General features: G+C 53.8%; 1 protein-coding gene across 11 annotated transcripts in view; it reads right to left on the reverse strand.

Annotated features, from left to right (window-relative positions):
• The window catches only part of LPIN1 (lipin 1), a 130,632-nt gene that overhangs the window by 18,019 nt on the left and 89,094 nt on the right, over window positions 1-23,519 (reverse strand). For all 11 annotated transcript variants that reach the window (XM_045447687.1, XM_045447690.1, XM_045447693.1 and 8 more), the window contains 10 exons: window positions 21,918-22,227; window positions 20,707-20,800; window positions 19,886-20,076; window positions 18,144-18,237; window positions 17,413-17,482; window positions 13,983-14,075; window positions 10,856-10,935; window positions 5,578-5,704; window positions 4,426-4,574; window positions 3,856-3,942 (listed from right to left, as the gene is read on the reverse strand). In XM_045447687.1, coding sequence (XP_045303643.1) covers window positions 3,856-3,942; window positions 4,426-4,574; window positions 5,578-5,704; window positions 10,856-10,935; window positions 13,983-14,075; window positions 17,413-17,482; window positions 18,144-18,237; window positions 19,886-20,076; window positions 20,707-20,800; window positions 21,918-22,227 — 1,295 coding nt within the window. The remainder of the gene's footprint in view (window positions 1-3,855; window positions 3,943-4,425; window positions 4,575-5,577; window positions 5,705-10,855; window positions 10,936-13,982; window positions 14,076-17,412; window positions 17,483-18,143; window positions 18,238-19,885; window positions 20,077-20,706; window positions 20,801-21,917; window positions 22,228-23,519) is intronic.

Genomic DNA, 23,519 nt, shown 5'->3' on the forward strand with positions numbered 1-23,519 from the left:
TTTCCCCTTTTAGAGATGAGGAAACCAACGCTGGGAGTGGGGGACGAGGTCTAAGCGGCCAGGGTGAGCGAAGGGCAGTCCCCTTCAGATTCCGGCCGTCCCCCCGACTCCCCATCAGACTCTCCATCCTTTCTGTCAGACATTAACGAATGCAATCCCCTAAGACCCGGAGTGGGAGAAAAAAACATCGGCGAAAAGGAGAAAAGAAAGACCCTAACGCGTCTGCTGATGATGCCTTCCGCTTTCAGAATCCTGGCTTCACACAGCAGTCTCCACGCCGCAGACGAACCCATCCACCCACGAAAACACGGGAGCATGCATGCTCGCTAAATCACACACACGTTGATTTCTGCTTCCATCACTATAAAAATACCCATCAAGGAAGGCGGAAAATCAGAGCGGCTATTGCCCACGTTTAGCCCCTAAACGACCCACGGGCTCAGTGAGCTGGATATCTTAGGGAAGAGTCTTTTACTTCCCTTGTGCACGCTGACCGATACTTGAACGGGAGGGGAGGGTCTCACGTCTTCCGTTTCTATCGGCTGGCGTTCTTCTTAATCAATAACCAAGCCGGCTCCTTACCACCCTCTCGCTGAACAAGGGAACACTCAGCTCCACAGACCATTTCTCACAGCTGACTGTATTCGAAAAAGTAATTACATTTGGCAAAAATAAAATGAAATAAAATAAAATTGCCCTCATTTTCTGTTGTTGTCAGGCAAGCGGCTATCTGCGAGACTGGTTCTCCCGTTAGATGCTGCAGTGCTAGAATTTTAGGCGCAGCCTACATTCCAAAAAAGCAGAGTGAGGACAGAGTGATCCGTCCCCTAAATCCTAAAGTAAATAGCATCACCTTCCTGGAACCCTAGAGCATGCCAAAGAGCTCTCTCACTAGGCCTGTGGATAATCACAGGAGGACATCAAAAGAATAGCACGGACTCATGAGAAGAGGGAGTCACCGCCACTCTCACCAGTCCGCAGTCCCCACACCTGTCCCGCTGCGGCTGCCCAGGACCCCAGAGGAGGAAGCAGGCGGGGCGTGGCCAGCATGGGGGTTCACTCTAACCAGCAGTCAGCTAAGGGAATGTCGCACCGAGCCCGACCTGCGCCAGGACGCCAACAAGCCAACCCGGGGCCCCTGGGTGTCAGTAAAGAGCTCAGTAAGGAGGGAAGAGCCAGCCGGGGTCGCCGACTCTGGCCTGGAGAGGCATCGTGAGGACTACGGCGTCTGAGCTGGGCACAACAAGCAGAAAAGTGGGGAGACAAAAATCAGAGGTACGAGCATGCCGGGCAGAAGCCATCATTTGAGCGTAGGCGGGAAAATGGGAAAACGAAGCATGGAGCGTGGGATGCGGCCTGGATTAGAGCAGGAAGGTCTGGGGAGAAACCTGGAAAAAAAGGGCCTCGCAGAAGGCGGGGAAAGCCACGCCAAGGAGCCCCCGGGAGGTGCTCCGTGCAGAACCCCGAAGGCCATGGCCGAGCTGTGTGAGCAGACTGTTCCGGAAACCTAACTGTGTGGGAGCCGCTGAGGACACACATCAAACTCGGCGAATGAACAAACGTCAAGCCCCTTCCTCTTGGCCCAAATGAAAATACAGGAAGCATTCTGTACTCATCTTGGACCACCACCCACAGCCCTCACTCACCTCACGCTAGGCAACCAATGTAAAAAATGCTCAGGCGTTCTCTGGTAAGCTACCCTACTTGACTTTCCACAGAGATCTCTTTTCTGGGGGACAAACAAAAATGCAGCTGTGCCCTTTTATGTTGTAATGTACAGTGAGGAAAGGATTTATGTTCCAAAGCCTAAAATGATTCAGGCCGTGAGCTTCTCGGTATCCTGACGCGGGAGAGTTTCTTCCAACTAAAAACAGATGTAGTCTTCAGCGTCATCGAGTCCCGGCAGGTCCTCAGTGGCTTAATCCTTCCGAGCGAGAGGTCAGCCGCGGTGAGGCCGTGAGGAAAGGGGCCAACACACATGCTGTCTGCCAGACTGCGGGCTGGGCCTACCTTTGCGGAGGGCGATCTGGCCCCACTGATCAGATCTGCTCATGTTCTCGCCTTCCTACCAGAAATTCCACTTCTGGGAATTCGCTTTACGCCAGCCCCGCCCCCCGCGTGTGCCGTCCTTATTTATTTATAGGCTCATCACACACAATGGACACTGCGTTTGAGTGCTTTGTGCATCACCGTGGGAAATGGCGAAAAAACTGGTAACTACCTCCTCGGTTTGTCAACAGAGGGCTAGTTACATACAGAATGGTTGACCCATGTTACATGATTCGTGCAGCAGTGGAGAATGAGGCAGATCTCACAGGTAATGAAACAGAAAGATCTATTACTAAACGACGCACGCACGCGTGCGTCTCAGGGGCCTGGGGACAGCGCGTGTGGATTTTAAGGACAGCGGGACAGAACAAAACTAGTCACGGGTGGCTCCATTTCTGGGGAGTGGATCAGCTTGGTGCGGGGCAGAGAGGAAGAAGACACAAGCTCTGTACTCTCCAATTTCTCTAACTTTTCTTATTTCTCTGCATTTTTTAAAGACCCATGTATTACTTTTGTGATTTTTTGCGGGGGGTGACATCTGGAGAAGTAAGCTCAAACCGATGAGCCGGGCATCCAAGAAATCCGAGTTCTCCAACCCACCAGGGGCTGAGGGCCGCCTCCCAGCCACCCCGCCCTCACTGCGGCATCAGGCTCAGGAGGCCAGAGACCGTGTCTGCCTCATGACATCCCCCGCACCTGTCCCTGGGCTAAGCACACAACAGGCACTCAGTAAATGCTGAACGAACGAATGAATGAGGGGCAGGAAAGTCTACTCCATTCATCTGTGCTCAGAGCACCGGCATGGCTTTGAGTGCCCATCTCTCACCCCATCGTCACCTACAACGGGCCACAGGTGAGCGGCTCAGCCTGGGAATCACAGCCTGGTTCTCCGGCCTGACATCCCCTAACTCTGTGATTCCTCACCTTCCACCACCATGGCAAGGTGGGGCTGTCCTGGGTTGGCCTAAGGCACCTTCCAGCTCTGAGAGGCTGGAGAACAGGGGCGCCTGGGTGGCTCAGCGGGTTAAGCATCCGACTTCGGCTCAGGTCATGATTTCGCGGTTTGTGAGTTCAAGCCCCGCGTCAGGCTCTCTGCTGACAGCTCCGAGCCTGGAGCCTGCTTGGGATTCTACGTCTCCCTCTCTCTCTGCCTCTTCCCTGTTTGTGCTCTGTCTCTCTCTCTCTCTCTGTCTCTGTCTCTGTCTCTCTCTCCCTCAAAAATAAATAAACGTTAAGAAAAATCTTTTTTAAGAGGCTGGAGAACAGAAAGCCTGGGAGGGAGAGGTTTCACTGATGAGGGAGACTCTAGTCCACAGAAAGATGGAGAAAGCGACGAGTCATGTGGGGAGGGAGAGACCCTGACGGGCCCTGACCCTGGAGACAGACCAGAGCAGACCGGGGCAGCTGTACCTCCTGTTAGCGGCCGGGGGCCTGTGGATAAACCACTTCAACCCTCCGAGTTTCTCTCTCGGTGAATTAATGCCATCAATTCTTACAGTAGCTCTGAAAGGCTAGTAAGTGAAGTGACGCGTGCCCGACACAGGACGGCAGGTCGTCCCCCGCCTAACGCTAGCACCCTCCTTCCACCGACGATTCTCGAGCCTCCTATCACTTCCCTTCTCGTCTCTGGGTACCGAACTCACACTTGGGAGCCGGCGGGATTGGGACTCACTTGTGTACTCAGAAACCTCCACCCGCCCCCCCGCCCGGACCCTGCCGCCTGAGCCGCCCGCACCCCTCTTCACAGTCACCCTCACGGTCATGGCCCGTGCCATGATGTGATGGGGGCGAGGGCCCGGTACTTACTGGCTCACTTTATGGTACAGCTTAGCAATGCCTTGGTGGGTCCAATCCTTCCCGAGGGTGGGCAGAATGTGGCCAAGAGTATCTGACCTAAACAGAGAAACGAGAAAAAGAAAATAAAAAGGGCATGCCGAAAGGGGGGGGGAAAGCCCATTCCAGCTCACTGTACCAGAAATACCTCACGAGGGGCGCCAACAGGACCCGCGACTTACTTTGCGGATAGAAAAGCCCAAAACGAAAGAAATCACATGAGGACGCTCACGGAGGGGTACGTTAACACACGAAAGGGCACCTTCCAACTATCACGCCTCAAGCCCGTGACTCGCTAAGTCAAAGCAAAAAGGCCGTTCGGAAAGTTGTGCTTCGGAAGCATCCGCAAGAACATCAAAACCAGGGAGGCGGGAGCCCCGATGGAGCACCGAGCACCGAGGCCGGACTGCGGCTGTTTAAGGCGAGGGGCCCAGACCCCAGGACCACGCCGGGAACCGAACCGTACGGGCCCCACACGGTGCCACAGACCGCGAGCAGAAATGCCGGCTGCAGGCCCCAGGGCCCCGACACAGCCGGACCCACCTGGTGATGGTCCCGTCGATGTCCGAAATGATGACTTTGTCGTCCCAGTCCCACAGGTAGATGGTGCCCTCGCAGCGGCACGTGCCTTGGTACTGTGTGGTCACGCTAAAGACCACGTCGTTGGGGCCGTTCTTCAACTTCAAGCTTTTCTGAAAAACATGAGCCGCGGGGCCGCTTGAGGGGAAAGCCCAGACTGAGGGCTATTTGGCCCCTCTTCCAGGAGGGGCGACGTCGGGATCGCTTTTCGAGCTCTCTGCCCTAGGCCGCTGTACAACTCCTCCTTTCGCTGTCCCGCTCTCCGTGAGGACGGTTCCTCCCGGGGTCCGGCCGTCCCGAACCCCAGGCCCACCTGAAAGGCAGCTCACCCACTCTCTGCAGGGGGCGGGAGGTGAGGGGCAGGAAGCCTTGCCCTCATCGTTCCAACTTCAGAATAGGACCCACTCGCTACTCCGCGACTAAATATGAAAGGGGACACGAAGCCAAGTGGGGAAACATTTCCCGGAATAACGGCAGATCCCAGGACTTCACAGCAGGCTCAAAAAGCACGGTTACCTTTTGGCGGTTTTGATCTCAGTGCTGGGACCCTCAGGGTCCCCCCGGCATCGCTGGCCTGAGCCCGGTGCCACACCACTGCACAAGAGACTGCCAGGCGAGCTGGTGGCATTGAGTGGGAGTCTGGGCCTGACCTTTTCCCATGAAGCACCACGCCCGGCCCCCTCCCCCCCCCCCCCGCCCCCCGCTAACTCTCGGGACAGAAGCAAAAGAGTGGGGACACTGGCTCGCTGGCTGTTCATGGGAAACAAGGGGCAGGGAAGGAAGGGTCTGGTGAAACCCGAAGACGACACTGTGACCGTGACGGCCCCCTGCCACCCGAAGCTCTCGAGAACCGCCCCCCCCCCCCCCCCCGGCCCTCGCAACTGCTTGACCTCCCCCAGGTTAGGAGACGCACAGCTGTCGCAAAGTGGAAAGAGCCTGGGAGAGTCGAGTCTATCAGTCACTGAAACCTGAGGATAAGTTGGCTTTGTCAGGCTTCCCTCCTCCGACACTTGGCACCAGGAGCTGGAGGGGCACCCAGACGCCCAAGCCAGCCGCTGAGTCTGGGCGGCCACGCCTCAGCCGGGGCGCACGAACACGAGGGAAGGACACACTCACCAGCTGCTCCGAAGTGAGCCGGAGGGTCTTCTTGTAGCTGACGCTGGACAACAGGGGGAGGTGGCCCGCACTTGGGGGCTTGGAAGCTGCGTGTTCGTCATCACTGGAGGATGACTCATGCTTTATCCTGGAACACACAGTGACGTAACCACCACTTAGGACATGCATCTGGGCAGCCGTGAAAAATGCATTAGGCCAGAATCAATGGCTGAGTCGATCGGGTCTCTCCCCAGGGCCGTCTCTTGGGGGGTCATTTACCATATGCCATGACATTTCTCCATGAAGGCCCACTAACTCCCATTCATACGCCTCCTGCATTATTCATCCGGGGCTGCCTCTCCTCGTTCACGTCCCTACTCACTCGCTATCATCACTCCACTTTCCACCAAGACTCTCCTCTTCCCGATAAACAGGGTTAAGCTCCCTCCTTGCTGAGGGAAACATTCTCTTCTGTTCCCCGAGGCTGCTGGCCAAGCACGAGAACTCTGAATTTCCACACACCCTGACGGATCAGTTCCGTGTTCACACCTCTCCAGACACACGTTTCTTTTTTTTTTCAGTGTTTATTTATTTTTGAGAGAGAGAGAGAGAGAGTATGAGTGGGGGAGGGGCAGAGAGAGAGGGAGACACAGAGTCTGAAGCAGGCTCCAGGCTCTGAGCGGTCAGCACAGAGCCCGACGCAGGGCTCGAATTCACGGACCGTGAGATCATGAGCTGAGCCGAAGTCAGACGCTCAACCGGCTGGCTGAGCCACCCAGGCGCCCCACCAAACACACATTCCCAAATAACCCAGCAGATGCCGGTGAAGACAGGGAAGACATCAGTCCTTCTCCAGAACCCCCGAGCCGGCTGTCCTACACACCCCGTCTGCCCGCGCAGAACCCACAGGCCAACGCTCCTGACTCTTCCAGACTTCTCCGTCTGGAGAAGGGCTGGGAGGTGCGGGTGGGAAGCAGGCTCGTTTTCTTTAAACAGCTCATATAAAGCCTATCAGTAATTACTTATTCCCTGGATTAAAATCCCGCTACGGCATAGTCCCCAACCCAGCGGCTTCCCGCTGCTTCCTGCATCCGGGGACCATGATCTCCAAAAACGTCCTAACACCGTACGAAGTTCACAAACGTTGGTTAAGGCTAAGCAGAAAAGGCTGAGTGGCCCCAAGCAGGCAGGTCCCATCCTCACGCCTGCCTCCAGAGCTTCCTGCTCGGGACATCCCTTTATGCAAGACTGATACGCTTGGGAACAAGACTCATACACGTGGGAGCTCCGTCTTCTCTTTATCTCCAAGGGCTCGGACCTCGCTAACATGCCCCCTTGTCCTCTGGCCTCCCACTCTCCCCGCCTCCCCTCCCACTCCTGTGTGGCCTGTTGCTTTCCCACCCCGTGTGTGCATCCCAGAGCAACGCCTCCAATCCACGGCTGCCCCGAACTAGAGAGACCGGAGGGAGGTCACCGGACACAGCTGTTCTGTTACTTCTTCTGTTACTTCGGCTACCTCTTCGTGGGGAGGAGCCTCCTTCCGCAGCTAGAACGAGTTGCGCTTCCATGAGCACCGACGCCCTGGCCCCACGAGAGGGAGCCTGAGGGCTTCGGGGCTGGTGGGCTGGAGCTCATCCAACCAGTGCTCGCGAGCACTGCCGCTTCCGCAAACAGCCTGGCCCCCGCGCTCCCGGGGCTTTCTGTCTCAACAATCACAACACAGCGTGGTAAGTGCTATGATCGGAAAGCAGACTTGGCCATCTCCAGGACACCAGGACCGTGGGGAATAAGCCATGGGAACGGGCCACTGGGTCCACAAAGGACGACAGAGCGTGGGGGCGCCTGGGTGGCTCAGTCGGTTGGGCGTCCGACTTTGGCTCAGGTCATGATCTCACAGTCCGTGGGTTCGAGCCCCGCATCAGGCTCTGCGCGGACAGCTCGGAGCCCAGAGCCTGGTTTGAATTCTGTGTCTCCCTCTCTCTCTGCTCCTCCCCCGGTTGCTCTCTCTCTCTCTCTCTCTCAAAAGTAAATAAACATTTAAAAAAAATTTTAGAAGGACACAGCATGGAGGCTAGACTCCAGGCTAGTCCACAGCAGGGCTGGGCTACATGCGGATGAATCTAACCAGCGACGTCTGTGGCCGGTTTGTAGGTAAAGTGCAGGCGGCACTGGGGTTAGAACCTGAGAAGTCCGTGTTGGAAGTCCACGGGAATCAGGCCGTTTGCACAAATCGCTTCGTTTTCTTTCAGTCCTGATCTCCTCATCACCACGTGTAAAGGAACAAACAGCATCCCCCCCCCCCCCCCGCCCCCAAAACACTCAGGATGCAGGCAGATGACACACAGACAGAACCAGCCCAGGAGACACGAGACCCAGTGAGGCCTCACAACTGGAGAATCCCCTCTCTGGGCCCTGGCTCGTCTGTAAAGTGACATGTTCTGACAACAGCCCTTTCCGGTCCCGGCCCCCGTGGGTCCCGTGAACAACGCTGGTTCTTCTGAACCACCGGCCCGCAGATTTCCAGACGGGTTGGGCACAGTCCCGGAGCACCCAGCTGGCAACCCAGAAAGAGACGAGCTGCAGGGCCCTCGCTGAATCGGAGACTGTCTACGCTCCAACCCAGCAGCCCGGAGGGAAATGAGATCCAAATGCAAACCAAAGCTCGCACGACACCAGGCTGATGTGCGCCTCTGCCCGTGGGGTGTGGAAACACGAACGAGGCGGAATCACCGTTCATTTCCATCTGCTGCTTTGCGACCAAACAGCAAAAAACCCACTAAATCCGTGCGGCTGGCCGTGCTGGAGGGAAAACAGACACAGACTCTGGAACACAGCTATACAGTTGGCTGCCGGTAGAGCGGCCAGGGGCGAGGACGCCACCCCGCGCAACGGGGGTCCCGCCAGAGTCCGCTGGGGCTCACGAGGGCCCGGGAGCAGGGCCGCTTCCCAGCGCCGGCCAGAAGCGACGACACAAAAGGGCTCAGCCCGCTGGAGAGTCTGTGTTCGCGGAGCAGCTGTGAACAACACCCGGGTTAGCGCCCGTCGCCGCGTACATTCTGCAAGCGGAAGTTTCACGACTCGCATGGTGACAAGCAGCTTGCTCAATGAGGCGGCTTCGGGGTCTGTTCTGTCAATTAAGTGTCGATTACGGCAAGGCGCCAACGCCTTCTCTGAGTCAACGGCACGAATCGAGCGGGGAGGCTGAAGGCCTAAGAACGCCGGCCAAAATTAAGACGTTTCCCTTTCTCGAATGAACTTTCAAACTCCCAATCCCTTCTCGCAAGAGTCAGCGCTTCTTTTTTCAGGGTTAATAAACGAGCGTAGCGTGATGAACTCAGAGCGCTGCAGACTCTTAAATGGGTGCTGTTTGGCCGCGAACAGCATTTTCGGCAACGTCCAAAGAGGACTGTGTCAGGCGGTGAGAAAACCTGCAACGATTCCGATAAACCGTGCCAGCTGAGGCTCCGGCTTAGCGGGCAGGAGCCACCCTAGGGTCACGTTGCCCATCGCCCTTGGTCCCCCTCGGCCCCCTGAGCCCCCACCGGCCCCCTGCGCCCCCCTCGGGCCCCCATGGCCCCCTGCGCCCCCCAGCTCCCTCCCGGTCCTCCACGCGGCCCCTGGGAAGCGGAGAGGAACAGTATCAGAGCTGCTGCATGCCACACTGCCCACGGTCGTCACGCTCTATGCCTTGGACCCTCCGGCCGGGCCCACCCCAGAGCCACCCGCCCACTGTCCTGCTACAGCTGCACGCCCCGCCCCCAGCCGTGAGGCCCTGTGGGGTTTGCGTCCTGGACCTCCTTCCTCATGGAGGGAACCGCCCGAGCCGATGTATGTGGGGTTGGCATCATCCTCCCCATTTCACAGATGGAAAGGAGACACCGCGGGGCTGACGATTCACCAAGGATCGCACGGCAGGCCGACACAGCCTCGGCTCTCCATCCTGCTCACGCTGCCTCTCGTGTTCGGAAACCATGGCTAGGACAGAGAAGGTTCTTCGAAAGAACGGGAGAGCAGGAAGTTTCTGGTGGAGCTAAATCACTGTTTTAAATGCTCAAGGCAGAGAGCCAGCGCTCCGTCTGTGTCCCCTGTCACCGTGCTGCCTCCCGGGCTGCCTCCCCCGCTGCTCTGGACACGACACCTGCCCCTTTGCTCGGATACGGAGACCAGTTTGCCCGAAGCCAGGACCCCAAACCAGGCCTGCCCGACTCCAGGTCTGCCGTTCGCAGCCCGCGGCTGGCCACTCGCAGGCGTAAACAACGACCCGCTGAAAGTCCACCGGCTTCTACCCCTTCAGAGGCCAGCACGTTCTCGGCCTGCGCTGCACCTTGAGCACACCTGCCTTCTCCCTTCCGGGGAGTTTTTCCTACTTCCGCCTATATTTTCTATTTCCAACAGCGAATTCTAGAAACAAAATAGTTTACGATGCAGAGCGACGGCCGGGAGGCTGAGAACCTGAGATCTAAGCCTGCCCCTCCTATGAATCAACAATATATTGGGTAAAACTTATCAAGTCAGCAATAGCTCCGCAACATTTATGAAACGCCTGCTGTGTGTCAGGCATCAGCTTAGCCCCCAGGATACAAAAATGATGAAGAGCTGTGTCTTGCCTTCCATTAGCTTGTTCGCTTTTTTCTTCCTGCTAAATGAGGAACGCAATCCTGAGTTTCTTAAACACGGGATTACTCTAAAGGTAAGGTGACGGGTAAAGGGCGTTACGTTGGCTCATTCGCTATCCACGTACGTTATCGACATCCTAACTGGGCGCGATGGCATTGCCCTCAGATCAGAGTTGCCCTCAAATCCCGTAAGAACAAATTAACCTGACGGCGAACATTCACAGTACGTGTGAGTTGCCAACACAAACCCCTGTCCGTACTTAGGAAAGTATCAGCGAAAGTCCCAGGAAGTATTTAGGTGATAGGGAAAAGCAATCTCCTTCCGAAGGAAACTGATTTCCACGTTACTGTTAATGCTGGTGCTGGCCACCATCATCGCCACCGCTGCTGTTTTCTGCACATCCAGGGCCATCAAACACCGAGACCACGAGAAGGGCTCTAGTTACAGGACGCGCCCGGAGTCTCACGTTCACTTCACAAGGTAGGTATCTAAGGGCACCACTGCCACCATTTGATTCATGGGAAACACAGTTAATTGTTCCAATTCGCTCACGGCTGCAACCCCGGTCCGCCTGGGTCCCAGGCCTGTATGCTCGGTGAGCCCCAGCAGCCCCCAACGGCCACACGTCATGCCCTTGGACACAGAAAGGGGCCGCAAGGGCCCACGCCAACTCGCCCCGTACCTGGTGGCCATGCTGAGCTGTGACGGCTGCTCCCCGGGGCTGTGGCTCTTGCCAGCCAAGCACTGCTCTGGCTTACTTTCCTGGAGAAGGAGACGAGAAGGAGTCAGGGGAGTACCAGAGAGAAGGGCCGGTGTGCCACGACGGGCTCCCCAGAGCCCAGGGCAGAGCCCCGAATGCCGTCCCCAGTGATACGCGCCCCACGCATGGCAGGTGCTGATTAGTGCTTTGCTTGGATGCCTTGAGTGAAGCTGAGAAAAACTGTTTGACAGAAATGAGTCTGTTTTCCAGAAGTGCTGGTGGCACCAAACCAAACTTCATAATCGCCGGAGCTTATGCAAATGCTTTATCAAGGGCTGCTTGGATACCTGAATATTTTCAAAATATTTTCTTATAATTGCTGATAGAAATGCTTGAAAATATTTTCACACCACATTTTGCTTGGGAAAATGCTTCTCTCCTTCCCAACACCACACACTCCTCATAGAAAATGCTCCTCCGATGTACCAGAAAGAGCTCTGGGACTCTAAAGAGATCTGGGCTCAGTTCTGCTTCTCTTGCTTGGGAAGCTGGGGCAAGTCATGGAAACTTCCAGAGCCTTGTCTCCTCACCGGTAAAAGGGGGGGGTGATAACATCTACGTCCTAATGCTGCCGTGAGGACCACAGAGATGCTGTGCCCACACAGAGCCTGGCCTGCAGCAGGCAAGGGACCAGAAGACATCCACCAGCCCCCACACACGTCACGGAAGTCATCAGATGGGAGGACCCAGGGCAAAGGGTGTACAATTGAATCCCACTATTTGCGATCATCTGGTCAGGAGGTAGGTTAGTGGCTTCAGTGTTAATAAGAAAATGAGCAACGTAAACATCAGGGTGGCCATCGTAACATCGGATGAGTACAAACTATACCCAAATATTCGTTAGCTCTTTATAAAATTGATGTGACGACATGCCCAGTAACTTTTAATCTATTTATTGAGGTAACATAGCCACCACTGTCAACAATCCTTTATTAGACTAGTTCAAAAATACGTAACTATCTGAAATAAATGTATTTCAGTTTTTTTAAGAAATACTTAATTTCACAACTTCATGATTTCCTTCATGCTGGCATTCCCCTTAATTCAAACTGGTGCCAATGGGAATAATCTACAATAAATAGGCCTTTGAAATAGCAACCAGCCCTCTGCCTAAATTCTAGAACATTCTACCCTCTAGGAAGGGAACTAGAAAGGCCCTTTATGTTTTAAGTCACCTAAAGTAAAGTGTATGTTTGCCCTAATCTGTTCATACCCTTGGAGATAACGGAATAATCACTACCACTCAGGTATGCTGAAAGAAAATGTCAAAGAACAATTTCCTCTTGATAAAACCTTCCATCAGACTTTTTCCCTTTGAATTCATGGAATAAACAAATTGAGATCACTGGGGTTTCTGTTAGTATTATAACAACCGACTTGACTACTGTCCTTGGGGTTTCCCTACACTATATTCCAAAAGTAATCAGCATTCCCTCAAATATTTGCCAAACCCCTGCTCTGAGTCCAATGTGGGCACCCAGGATACCCAGGGATCAGAGCCAGACAGGGTCTCCGCCTTCATGGAGTTTAGGATTTAGAGGAGAAAGAGATGTTAACAGTTACACTAATATGACTACAAACTCTTGACAAAATTTATGAAGGCAAAGTTTCACAGGCAGGACTATGAGAGCAGAGAACAGCAGCCCAGACTAGTCTGCCAAGAAAGGGCTTTTTGAGACACTAGTCAATTAAGTGAAGGGGAGTGAGAGGGGCCCCAGGAACACCAGGCAGTGTAAATGGCATATGCAAAAGTCCTGGGGTAGAGTGTATGTTCAGCCAGTGAAGCTACAGTAGAGAAAGCAGGGGGAGAATGGCAAAAAAAAGTTTAAAGAGGGACGCAGGGGCTAGGATACAAGTGTTGTAAGCCACGTTAAGAATATTGGTCTCAACCATGGAGAGACCTGGGATCCCAGAAGGTTTTAAGCAAGGAATAATATAAATTGGACCAGTCTCCTAAGTCGACCAATGCACCTACGGTATAGACGATGAAGAAGAGAGGGCGAGAAGAGACCAGTCGACCACCGGAAGCAATCCTGGGAGGGACGGCGCCAGCCTACGTTTGTGGGGGTGGAACTGGAGCGAGGTGGGTACATGTGAGAAATATTTAAGATGGAAATTGATGGGACCTGACGATGAATTAAATGTGAGACGTGAGGAAAAAGGAAGGGTCTAGCCTATGGAGGGACACCGGCACCATTTCCGACCAGGGTCCGGCAAAGGAAGAATTCACAAGAAAGCTGTGAGGTCAGTCTTCGAAATGACCAGCTTTGAAGTGTCTCGAAACATTCACATGGAATAGCCACGTAGTTGGCTACTTGGTAAGTGAACATGGAATACAAAACAATGTCTGGTTTGCAAATAAGAGGAGTCATCGCACGGGCATGGGTGGGGCTGCCCGGGGAAAAGGAGGCCCTAAGACAACCCTCGATGACCACCCCCCCCCTCCCCCGCCGGCTGCCCTTACGGTCGTGGAGCCAGAGCGGGGACAGCCTTAGGGGGAAGGAAGTCGGGTGGACACAGGGGCATGGAACCTTCAAGAAACAGGTTGAGAGGTTGACAGAGAGCTGGAAAGAAAGCATAGGCATCTACAGAAAGGGAAACGAAAGCCACGCATATTGAGACGCACCCTTTCAGTGACATGACTAACGGGAATCGGTCTACCACGAGGAGTGTTACCCCATTCAAACGAGACTCACAAGCAGCAGAGGGCTGCTTAACTTTAAACAGAAAAGTAAACGCTCAGACCGAACCCCTTCTTTTCACAGATGCAGAAATCCCAGAGGGGCAGTGACTTGCCCTCAGTATCCCCCGCCAGCCAGGTCGCAGGGCCAGGAGGTGAACCGAGGCTCTCTGGCCACACCTCCCCTTCCTCGGCCCCTTCCCCCCACACCCTGGGAGGCCTCTCGCTGCTTCTCAGCAGGGCTGGCTCCCAGAAACCCAGTACTGCGCCTTGGGCACATTCCGCTCCCATCCGGAGCATGAAAACACACTCCACAGACCCAAAGTCGTCTGGGCTGAGTAGAAGCACCCTTTGGTGGCCCGTGCTTACCTCTTTGATCGTGGTGTTTCTTCCCCTCCATGAAAACCACCACCTTCCGCCCTTTCTGGGCATCTTATCCCTCACGAGAGCTTCCACAGTGGCCTGTTTTAAACGGATGGGAACATAAATAATGGAACCAAAAAAAAAAAGATCCACTCAGCACAGTCAAACCAAAAGACGCACGCATGCAAACCAAAGGAAGATTAAAAAAAAAAAAAAAGAAGAAGAAGAAGAAGAAAGAAAATCAGAGAAAACACGACATACTCTTCGTGGCTGAAAAATTTCCGAGAAGCAAAACCTAATGGCGTCCAAAATTACATGAAGATAACTTAAGCACGAAGACTTAAGAAGATGGTGAAGGGATAAACAAACAACAAATAAAAATAAAACACAACATGACGACAACAACAAAAAAAAAGAAAGCATTGAAAATCATTAGTGATTAGTACGACCAGAAGTTTGCAAATTAAAGTGATCTACGGGTTAACATACCGTTACTCTCAACATGATGAGTATAAAATAAAAAATGAAATGACCGACATGACGTATAGGGGAAAAAAACCGTTTTTAAACAAACAAAAATCAATAAATAAAATGCACAGGATCTCTTTAGTGAACGTAAATTGCCAAATTTTGACCGACTGAACCTGAGTAGATGCACTGGGGTCAAAACCTCAAGTATTAACAAGAAAACTCATACTCTTGCCCAAAAGAAATGAGCATTTAATGGGGGAAGATCAAATAATAATTCATAATTTTCTAAGTATTTGCAAAGAAGAAAACATCAATCTTGAGGCAAATCCCAGCACCAGGGAAAGGGTTCACAGAACTATCAGGGAATCATCACCCCCGCCTAGTAATGAAAAAACAGTTTATGTCTTTCAGCCAAACAGACTGCAGGTAAGCAGAAAGAGAAATCATTCACATGTTTCGCCTGAAGCGTGCTTCTTTCGGTCATTTAAAGATCCCTACCTGATACAAAAGAAACTCCTAATATACCAAAAAGCAAATCCTTCATAACCTAGTCACAAAGAGGATAATTCGTACAGATGTTGATTTCCCCATTCGTCCTAAATTCATCCATAAATGTAACAAAATCCCAATTAAAACAAAAAAACAAACTACCAGGATTATCTTCATACCTAGACAAACTGATTCTAAAGTTCGTTTATAAAACAAAAAGATCCCAGAAAATTCACAGACAGAAGAGTATTAAGTAGGTCCAAGCCGCACTGGATATTAAAATATGTTTAAAAGCTACAGTAATTAAAACAGTGTTATGTTGGTACGTGAGTAAACATACAGATGAAACAGAAGAGTCCGGAAATGAACCTAAATCCATAAACAAACGGAATACATGCTGTGGCTGTAACTGCCTAGCAGTGGGGGAAAGAGTCCTCTAACAAAAGGTACTGAGATACTTAGGTAGCTACGCCAGACCCGGTTACTTGATGCTCTGGGCACATCATCCCCTTTCCTTCTTGCCAACAAATCTAAAACCCTGTTCAAGAATCAGGTGCAGTATGTTCTGACCTCGGTTGGTCTACGTCAGTCATCATCACTGTTTTGCCCGCAACTGCTTTGGAGGTGATCATGTGACCAAGTGGTAGCCAGTGAAAAGTGAGAAATCTGTCTCCATCCTTCCTATTTGGGAGGTGGCTGTTTGAGAAGATGATGTGGGGGGGACAGTCGCCTTGTGAACATAAAAGGAAAGCCAGGAAAATCACGGAGAAGCTAACCCAAATTCATCAAGCCTGAAACTACCAACCTCTAAGACTCCTACTGAGTCGGATAAGAAACCCCTATTATTTAAGCTACTTGTAGTCATTCTGTTTTCTACAAGCAAAGCATCCTGATGCGATAACCAACTGGAAAAAACAAAAAACAAAAAAACTGATTTTGGTTCCCGATACCTCTCTCACTCTCCGAATAAAACCCAGACCGGTCAAAGATTTAAGAAAGTACTAGGAAACAAGATGGTCTATTTTCCCAAGTTTTGCAAATGAGAAAGCAGGGCCATTCAAGGATGATATGAGACCATAAAAGACAGACAAAGTGTACATGTAAAATGAATTCTATATTAATAAACACAATAAGCAGGGTGGAAAACTTACTGACAGCTCGTAAAAAGACTTAGGATGTGTATCACAAAGACTAAGTTTAGGGGCCACGCTCACTCCTTCTGTGAGCTAACTCCTTTAAGGTAAAGGAAACTTCAATTGCATTGGTCTTTTTTCTTACTGCTGTGTAAGAGCTGAGAAATGTAACATAAAAACGTATCCTGGGCCGGGGCTCCTGGGTGGCTCAGTCGGTCGAGTGTCCGTCCGACTTTGGCTCAGGTCATGATCTCACGGTTCGTGGGTTCGCACCCCGCATCGGGCTCCGTGCTGACGGCTCGGAACCTGAAGCCTGTTTTGGATTCTGTGTCTCCCTCTCTCTCTCTCTGCCCCTCCCCTCCTCGCGCTCTGTCTCTCCCTGTCTCTCAAAAATAAATAAATGTAAAAAAAAAAAAATGTATCCTGGGCCACGGATACCAAGGAACCGGGCGGGGACGAAACAAGACCAGCAAGGGAAACGTGACCTCAGACAAAGTACCACCACCGACGAGGTCGCAGTCTCCAAATCCCCAAACGCCTCCCCACGCAGGCACGTGCGTGTGCAGGAAGGGGTGAGCACGGACTCAACAAAGTCAGAGGAGACTTTTCGAGAACCTCAGATATCGGAACTAGCTGATCTGCTACAACACCAAATGGCACAAAGCACTTGCTAAGCGGACGAGGGAGACAAGGGGAGGCACGGTCTTGGCAGCACGAAGAATGTATAATCCAGCAGGAAGACGCAACGCTGGAAAACTGAACAATCCCAAGCCCAGTGTGCAGGGGGTCCCGAGGGGAGCGTGAGAGCATGCTGGGCCACGGGAGTCCACCTGCCCTTCTAACCCTGCCTCCTCCTTGCAGCCATCACGCTGCCTCGGGTGGCTTAGGAACCGCCAGACCCTGCCCGCTCCCCGCTTGGGCCGCTCGGCCCCGGGGCCTGCTTCCTGGCTGAGCAGCACCGACACCCCCAGCGTCTGATGCGCCGCCTCCCTGCACCCAAACTGCCACCTGCTCCAGCCCTACTCTCTCGTCCCCTCGTCATCCCTGGGCTCTGACATCCGGGCATCCACCTGCCCACCCCCCGCTGTGTCCCTAGCGCGGCAGGTGTCGGGAGAGGAACCCTGGGGGCAGGATTTGATCTGGAACCGCCAGGACTGGGAGGTCTCGCCCTGATAAAGGAGGGGAAGGCCATTCAGCGTGCGAGAGAGGCGGACTCCACGAACTCCGAAAGGACGTCATGTGATGAACTTTGTGGTGCTACGAGAACGGTTACGTTCCAACCACCCAGAGGAGTCTCCCCGTCGCTAGCAGGGCCGCCTCTTCTTCCTCGTGTTAAAGCTCACCTTTGGCAAAGGCTTCTGGAAGGCCTGCATCGCCAGGAGCAGAGGGGCCGCCGTTGTCCAGTTATAATACCTGACGGGAGAAAAGGAAACAGATGTCAAAGATCAAGGCTCATGCTGCAAGGTCTTACGAGCATCATGAGAAGAGAGTCATGGAAAGTCCTGGAATTCCAGCTGGGTCCCCAACAGGCCAATGCCCTAGCCCTCCCCCACACGCCCCTCCCCGGCAGGGCCCCTCGTCCCACTGACCCCACAGCAGCCAGTCCCAGGGGCCAAGCACAGCCAGGCAGGCGCGGTGGCCACGGTGCCACCAACGTGCCTGTGGCATTTCTTGCCACGTTTCATAAAAAAGGCAACCAGGTACCCCAACTTAATACCTAAACACCCTTAACTTCCCCTCAGGGAGGAAAGCTTGCCAACAGGCTACAAAAACACCTGCACGTCCCGTGACCTCAGACACCCAAGCCGGGGGAGATACGCGGTCTATTCTGTTCCCGCCTACGTACTACACAGGCCCGAGGCCCAGGGGCCAAGTGCTGAGACTGGACACGTTCCGTAATAAAACTAGGTAACACCACAGGATTGTGCCGCTAGTGAAGAGCTAATAATAAACTGGAACGAAGACCTCGTTTTACATCTCTGAGGCTTATACGCCGTCGCCATCTCTGCATCTGGAAAAGTACATTTCCAACAGCGTGGCGTGACCGTCAAAATGACCTCCCAGAGGAACCTACTTATTCCCGATCTTCACCACAAGATTGGGGTCATCAATGAGAGCTGGGTTGTCCACAAACTGCTGATATGACACGGCTTGTTCCAGAAATGCATCTGTGAAGGCAATCGTAGGGAATAAGGAGAAAATATAAGGAACGTTCGTTAAGGCAAGTAGGCTCGCTTTTCACGCACTCACTCGCTCGCTCGCAAGTGTCTTCCAGCCGTATAGACAATTCTTCCACGGCGCTTGGAAAGGGGCTTCAGTTAGTTCTGGGGACGGGGTCTGTGCAGAAACGAAGGGAGGCTGGGAGCAGTCGGAGGGGTCGGGGAAGTGTACCCGCAGGCAGCGAGGCCGGGAGCAGGTGTGTGGAAAAGACGTTTACATACACGGGTGCGTCCGCGGAAGCAGCTGAACGGTAAGCGGGCTCGGAAACCAGGCCACTCAGCTTATCAGTCACGCTTATTGGCGTGAGCTTGTAGTGAGCTCGTACTTCGCCCCCCCAAACCTCGGTTCCCTCGTCTGTAACGTGGGGATCGGAACCACGCCTGCTTCCTCGGGGGCTATGAGGCGGGACAAGGTCACGCATAGAAAGCACGGCGTCCTGAAGGGCTCACTCAGAGTCAGGGCCCCGGTGCTGATCCCTGTCACCTGTTGCAAGTGCCGGAGACGGCGTGAGACCTGCCCGCCCAGGCCCACCGCGCTCCAAGAGGCGGGAAGGCCACCGGCTCAGGAGGCCCTGGACCTCAGCCCTGACTCCGGCTTCTAGAACGAGCTCTGACCCAAAGCCCTGGCTTCCCCTCGAGGTCCCCCATTCAGCTGGGCCACGTCTTGAGTCTAGATGAGGGCTCTGACCACCTCTGTAACCCTAATTTGTTCCTACTCTTTCCCTCGGGGGGTCCTATATCCCCCGAACGAAACCAGGACCCAGGAGACCCAGCAGAAAAAAAAAAAAAAAAAACCCTGGTCATGATGCCAACTCGGAGTGCCCACGACACAGATCTTTGGAATCCTGATTCATATCACCAGCTACTCTCCTCGGGGACTCCCGGCCATGGGAATCTGGCCTCATCTGTATGGACCCCCCTGAGATGACGGTGGGGGCGAGTGTACCAGAGAGGGGGTACCACCGACACCAGCCTCCTCCCACCCCTTCCCCGCCCACAGAGTGCTCCCCGCTTCGGGGCTTCAGAGTGGCCGGTGCCCGAGATTCGGAAACATAGTGTGGCTGGTTATTAGACGAGGAGGGGGCCTGAGAAAGACTTCCTGTAATGGACCCGACCAGCCAGAATAAAGGGCCCCAGCCTCTCGGAGAAACTCACGAAGCCCTGAAGGGACCTGAGGACGGAGACAGGAGTCTAGGATGGCTTCTCAGGGCAGGAAGGGAAGATGATGGCTTCTGAGCGCCAAGGGTTGAAGTGCACACCCTCACCCGTTCCCGGCTGGAAAGCACCACCCCTGGGCAGGGTGGGGGGGGGGGGGGGTGGTGATGAAAAAGAACAGTGGAGGTAGGAGGAGTGGCATGAACGACAGAACCCTCCGGTCAGCCAACTGCAAGCCAGCAACATTTGGGCCTTGAGCGACAATGAGTCACTTGCCCTACCCCTGAGGCAGCCAAGCGGAAGGCGACCTTGGACCCAAGCGGAAGGCGACCTTGGACGGAACTAGAGAAGCCCAAGCTTCCGGACGTTGCGGCCGGTGGCCACCAGGGGGCGCCCGTGGCTCAAAGACGGGCTCCGAGGCCAGGCTCTGGGGCCGCGCTACCTTTGGTTATCTCCCTGTTGTCGCTGAGGCCTCCGCAGAGGGAGATGGCAATGGACGGCAGGTCCCTCGGGCTGTCCGAGGTGCTCTCCACGCCGCTGTCGATGCCAGAGCTGCCCACGGACTGCGGGGACTGGTTGGCCGACCGGGCGCCGTTGTCGCTGGTGTGTCTGGCCAGCCCGGAAGGCTCTCCGCTGGAAGGAGAGGGGACAGGCTGTGCCATCAAGGCCATCAAACGACTCCCGCCGCACGACAGCCCTCGAAGGAGCACGGGAGGTCACCTCAGGACCACGACAGAGAAAGGCAGGCTCAACGAATCACCTTCGGAGGGAAACAATTATTTTAGCCTCCTGGGGTCCCCTCCCAAACCCATGGGAAACGAACTGAGGAGAAGGCACGCTGTCCTAAGAGGCCACGGGACCGCCCAGGGGCTACCCTCCCTGCAAATCCCAGAACTGAACGGGGGCCCCGAGGGCCACGGGAGAACCTCTCCTGGGGAAGGAACCTCTCCGAGGGGGCGGCTGCCCGCTCTTGGCCACCGGTTCAGGGTGTGGGCCACACTGCCCGCTGCGACACAACCGTGGGTGCCACCGCGGGAGCCAGCCGCGAGCTTGCGTTCCTTTCCGAAGGTGGGAAGCCAGCCGCCCGGAGACCCCCACGCGCGTCTCCAGGGGAAGCCCACTTCGTTACCGGTTGCTTCTCACAGTAAAATCTGAGCCTCCCACTGCCTTTTCTCCCTCGCTCCTTAGTCAGCCATGAAGGAGGAAACCAGACTCACACAGAGTCACCTAGACAACGGGAAGAGGAGTGAAAATAAATTTTACTTTTTGGGAAAATACAGCGCAGCCACTTCCGGGTCCATATCGGTGAGGTCATCCAAGTAGACGCCATCGGCACCAAGGTGTCGGCTTCGTTTGTCTGCAAGAGCAAACGGGCCAAGTCAGAACAGCGACCTTCCAGAAGCGCGGACTTCCAAGGCACACCAGACAGCACTTACAGCGCAACGTGTGCAACTGTGCTCACAAGCGGCCCCCTGGCCCAAGAGCACAGGGGTCAGAAGTCAGCGGCCCGACTCCAGACGCCGAGTGACCCCAGCGCGCACGTGACCCCATCGCCGCCAAGCGTGTGACCCTGACCAAGTTCTGTCGCCCTGCGGCGTCTCTGTCCCCCCGCGTGCGAAGCGCCTGAAGGGTACGAGGTGCTTCGTGTGCTGAAGCGATTCCTGTCGTCATCCTCATTAGCATCGCATGATGAAGGCACTCATGAAGCAGGCCCTCCTCTGGGCCAGGACTCCCGGGGACGGCAGCCGAAACGGTGCAGGGCCGGTCGCGGCGCACCAGGACCGCAGACTCCCTGCCCACCTCTGCCAGGGCGTCACGTCACCGGCTCACACACGCCCGGAAAACCGCACAAGGCTGCGCGGTGACCAGATCAGGCGTGACGTCAGCGCCTCCGGGTAGGCAGCTGGGAGTGTCTTAAGAGAGCAATTATGGAGCACCGACTGTGTGCCAGCCGCCATTCTGAGCGCAGGGGACACAAAAGGAAACCAGACCAAAAGAGTCTTGGCCTCACAGAGCACGTATACGCGAGGGGGGGCGTTCCCGGCAAAAACAGGCCAACGCCCAAATGCTCATCGGACGCAGGGATAACACGGCGCTCGCGGCAACGAAACCAGGGCAACGTGCTAGACTGAAACCCGGGGCAGGGGGAGAGGGGACCAGGATGAGCTCCCTAATCAACTTAATACGTAGCCCCAAGTGTGTGAAAAAGACTGCATCCCTGTGGATCCCAGCACCCCGATCTACAAAGTGAGGGGGCTCACTGCACCGCCCCCAACGGCTCCTTTCGTCTCATTGTCTATAACTCAATTCTGATACCTTAACACCTTCAGCAAAAGGGCACAAACTGAACGCGACGGCTGTCCCGGTCCAGCACCCACCTTGACGTATTCGGAACAACCGAGAGAAGGAACCCAAGCGTGCAGACAGAGCACCAAGTTCACGCACAAGGAGCCAGCACACACGGGCCTTCCCACCTTTTTTCCTGGAAGGAGAATCTGTCTTGCTCGCCATCGGGGCCACACTGGCAGACAGGGGCTTGGGGTCTTCAATCGCAGGTAAAGGTGGGGCCGCGGCTCCTAAGGCCTCGACATCTTCTTCGTTCACACACTGCATGTCCGCTGGAGGCTTGCTCGACTCTAAACCGGGTGGCACGGGAGGCCTGGCCAGCGTCGGCGACTGGTCACTGAACGCATCTGAAGATTCGCTCTGAACGGTCTGAAAGTGCGTCTTATCACAGACTTTCCTACCGTTTAATGGACTGCAGTCTTTCATCTTGTGCGGAGACTAGATCAGAAGGGCAGAGAGAGACAGACAGACAGACACAATGGTCAGAGCGTGGGCAAGCAGGAAAACAGAGTCAGCTGGGGAAAAATGATCAACCAATTAAAGATCTGCAGAACTGTCCGCCCGTTTGACGGACATTTAAGCCTCGGGAGCCACCCGGCGATTTCCATACTGGCCAAAAGATTCTAGAAAAACCAGACTATCCGTAGCAAATGAACTTTCATATATAACATCAGCTGCCAAAGAGAAGTAAGTGGGATTAATAAAGGCCGACAGATACAAGAGGCTCAAATAAACGTCCACCAGTAGAACGGGAAGTATATTCATACGGCGGGTATTTCACAGCAATGACAAGAGATGAATTACAACTACACACAACAACATGATGAGTGTTGTCAAACTAACCTCTGCTGTTAGAGCAGGAGGCTGTTTATCCTTCTGGGGGGTCAATCTGAATAGTAACTACAAAGGGTGGGGCTTCCGAGTTGCTGGTTAAGCCCCGCTTCTCCGTCTGGGTGCAAGTCCCGTGGATACATTCGTAGTGTGAAAGTTTATTTTCTGTGCACTTATGATCTGGACGTTTCTCTGGACGCATGTTATATTTTAATGACGTTTTACCCCCAAAATATGAGTGAATAAGTAAAGATTTGGCAGTCGGTTCGCCTGAGTGGGAAACTAACATTTGATTCTACTTCTCCAAGGAGTTTCCAGTTCTGGAAAAGATTTATCCAAACAAAAACCAAAATGCAATTTATGGGTTAGAGAGAGAAGGGAGGGTATTTGTTTCTGGACCCGATCTCACAAGCTTCTAGCACAAATGAAAACAACGCTACAGCACGTCTGTGGTTGGAAGCGTTTTGCCAGAAGAAGTGATGGGTTAGCATTTTCACGCCGTTTCTCCAGCAACAAATGACACGAGTTTGTAAAGATGGTTGGCTAGGTCAGCACTATAGCTTGTGGGCAGTGAAATCAGCATTTTTCTGTGAGAGCTAAATATAAACCCAGAAAAGGAAAGAATCCACAACTTTGCCCCAACAGACCTTTCCTGCAAAGGGTTGTTGGTCTGGATTCTTCACAGGAGCGCTTTCAATGTCCACACATTCATTCATTCTTTCATTCGTTCATATGACAAATATTTACTGGGGTTACAAGACGCTCTAGCACGTTCTAAAGGCTTTACGATATTTTTTAAAAATTTGTAAAAATATTCTCAAGATTCTTTTAGTAGACTAGAATATGAAACAAGATTTCTCCAAAGAAAAAATTATGATGCTCGTTTCACGTTCTTAGAA

Source organism: Leopardus geoffroyi, chromosome A3 (assembly GCF_018350155.1).
Source record: "Leopardus geoffroyi isolate Oge1 chromosome A3, O.geoffroyi_Oge1_pat1.0, whole genome shotgun sequence".
Classification (NCBI taxonomy): domain Eukaryota; kingdom Metazoa; phylum Chordata; class Mammalia; order Carnivora; family Felidae; genus Leopardus; species Leopardus geoffroyi.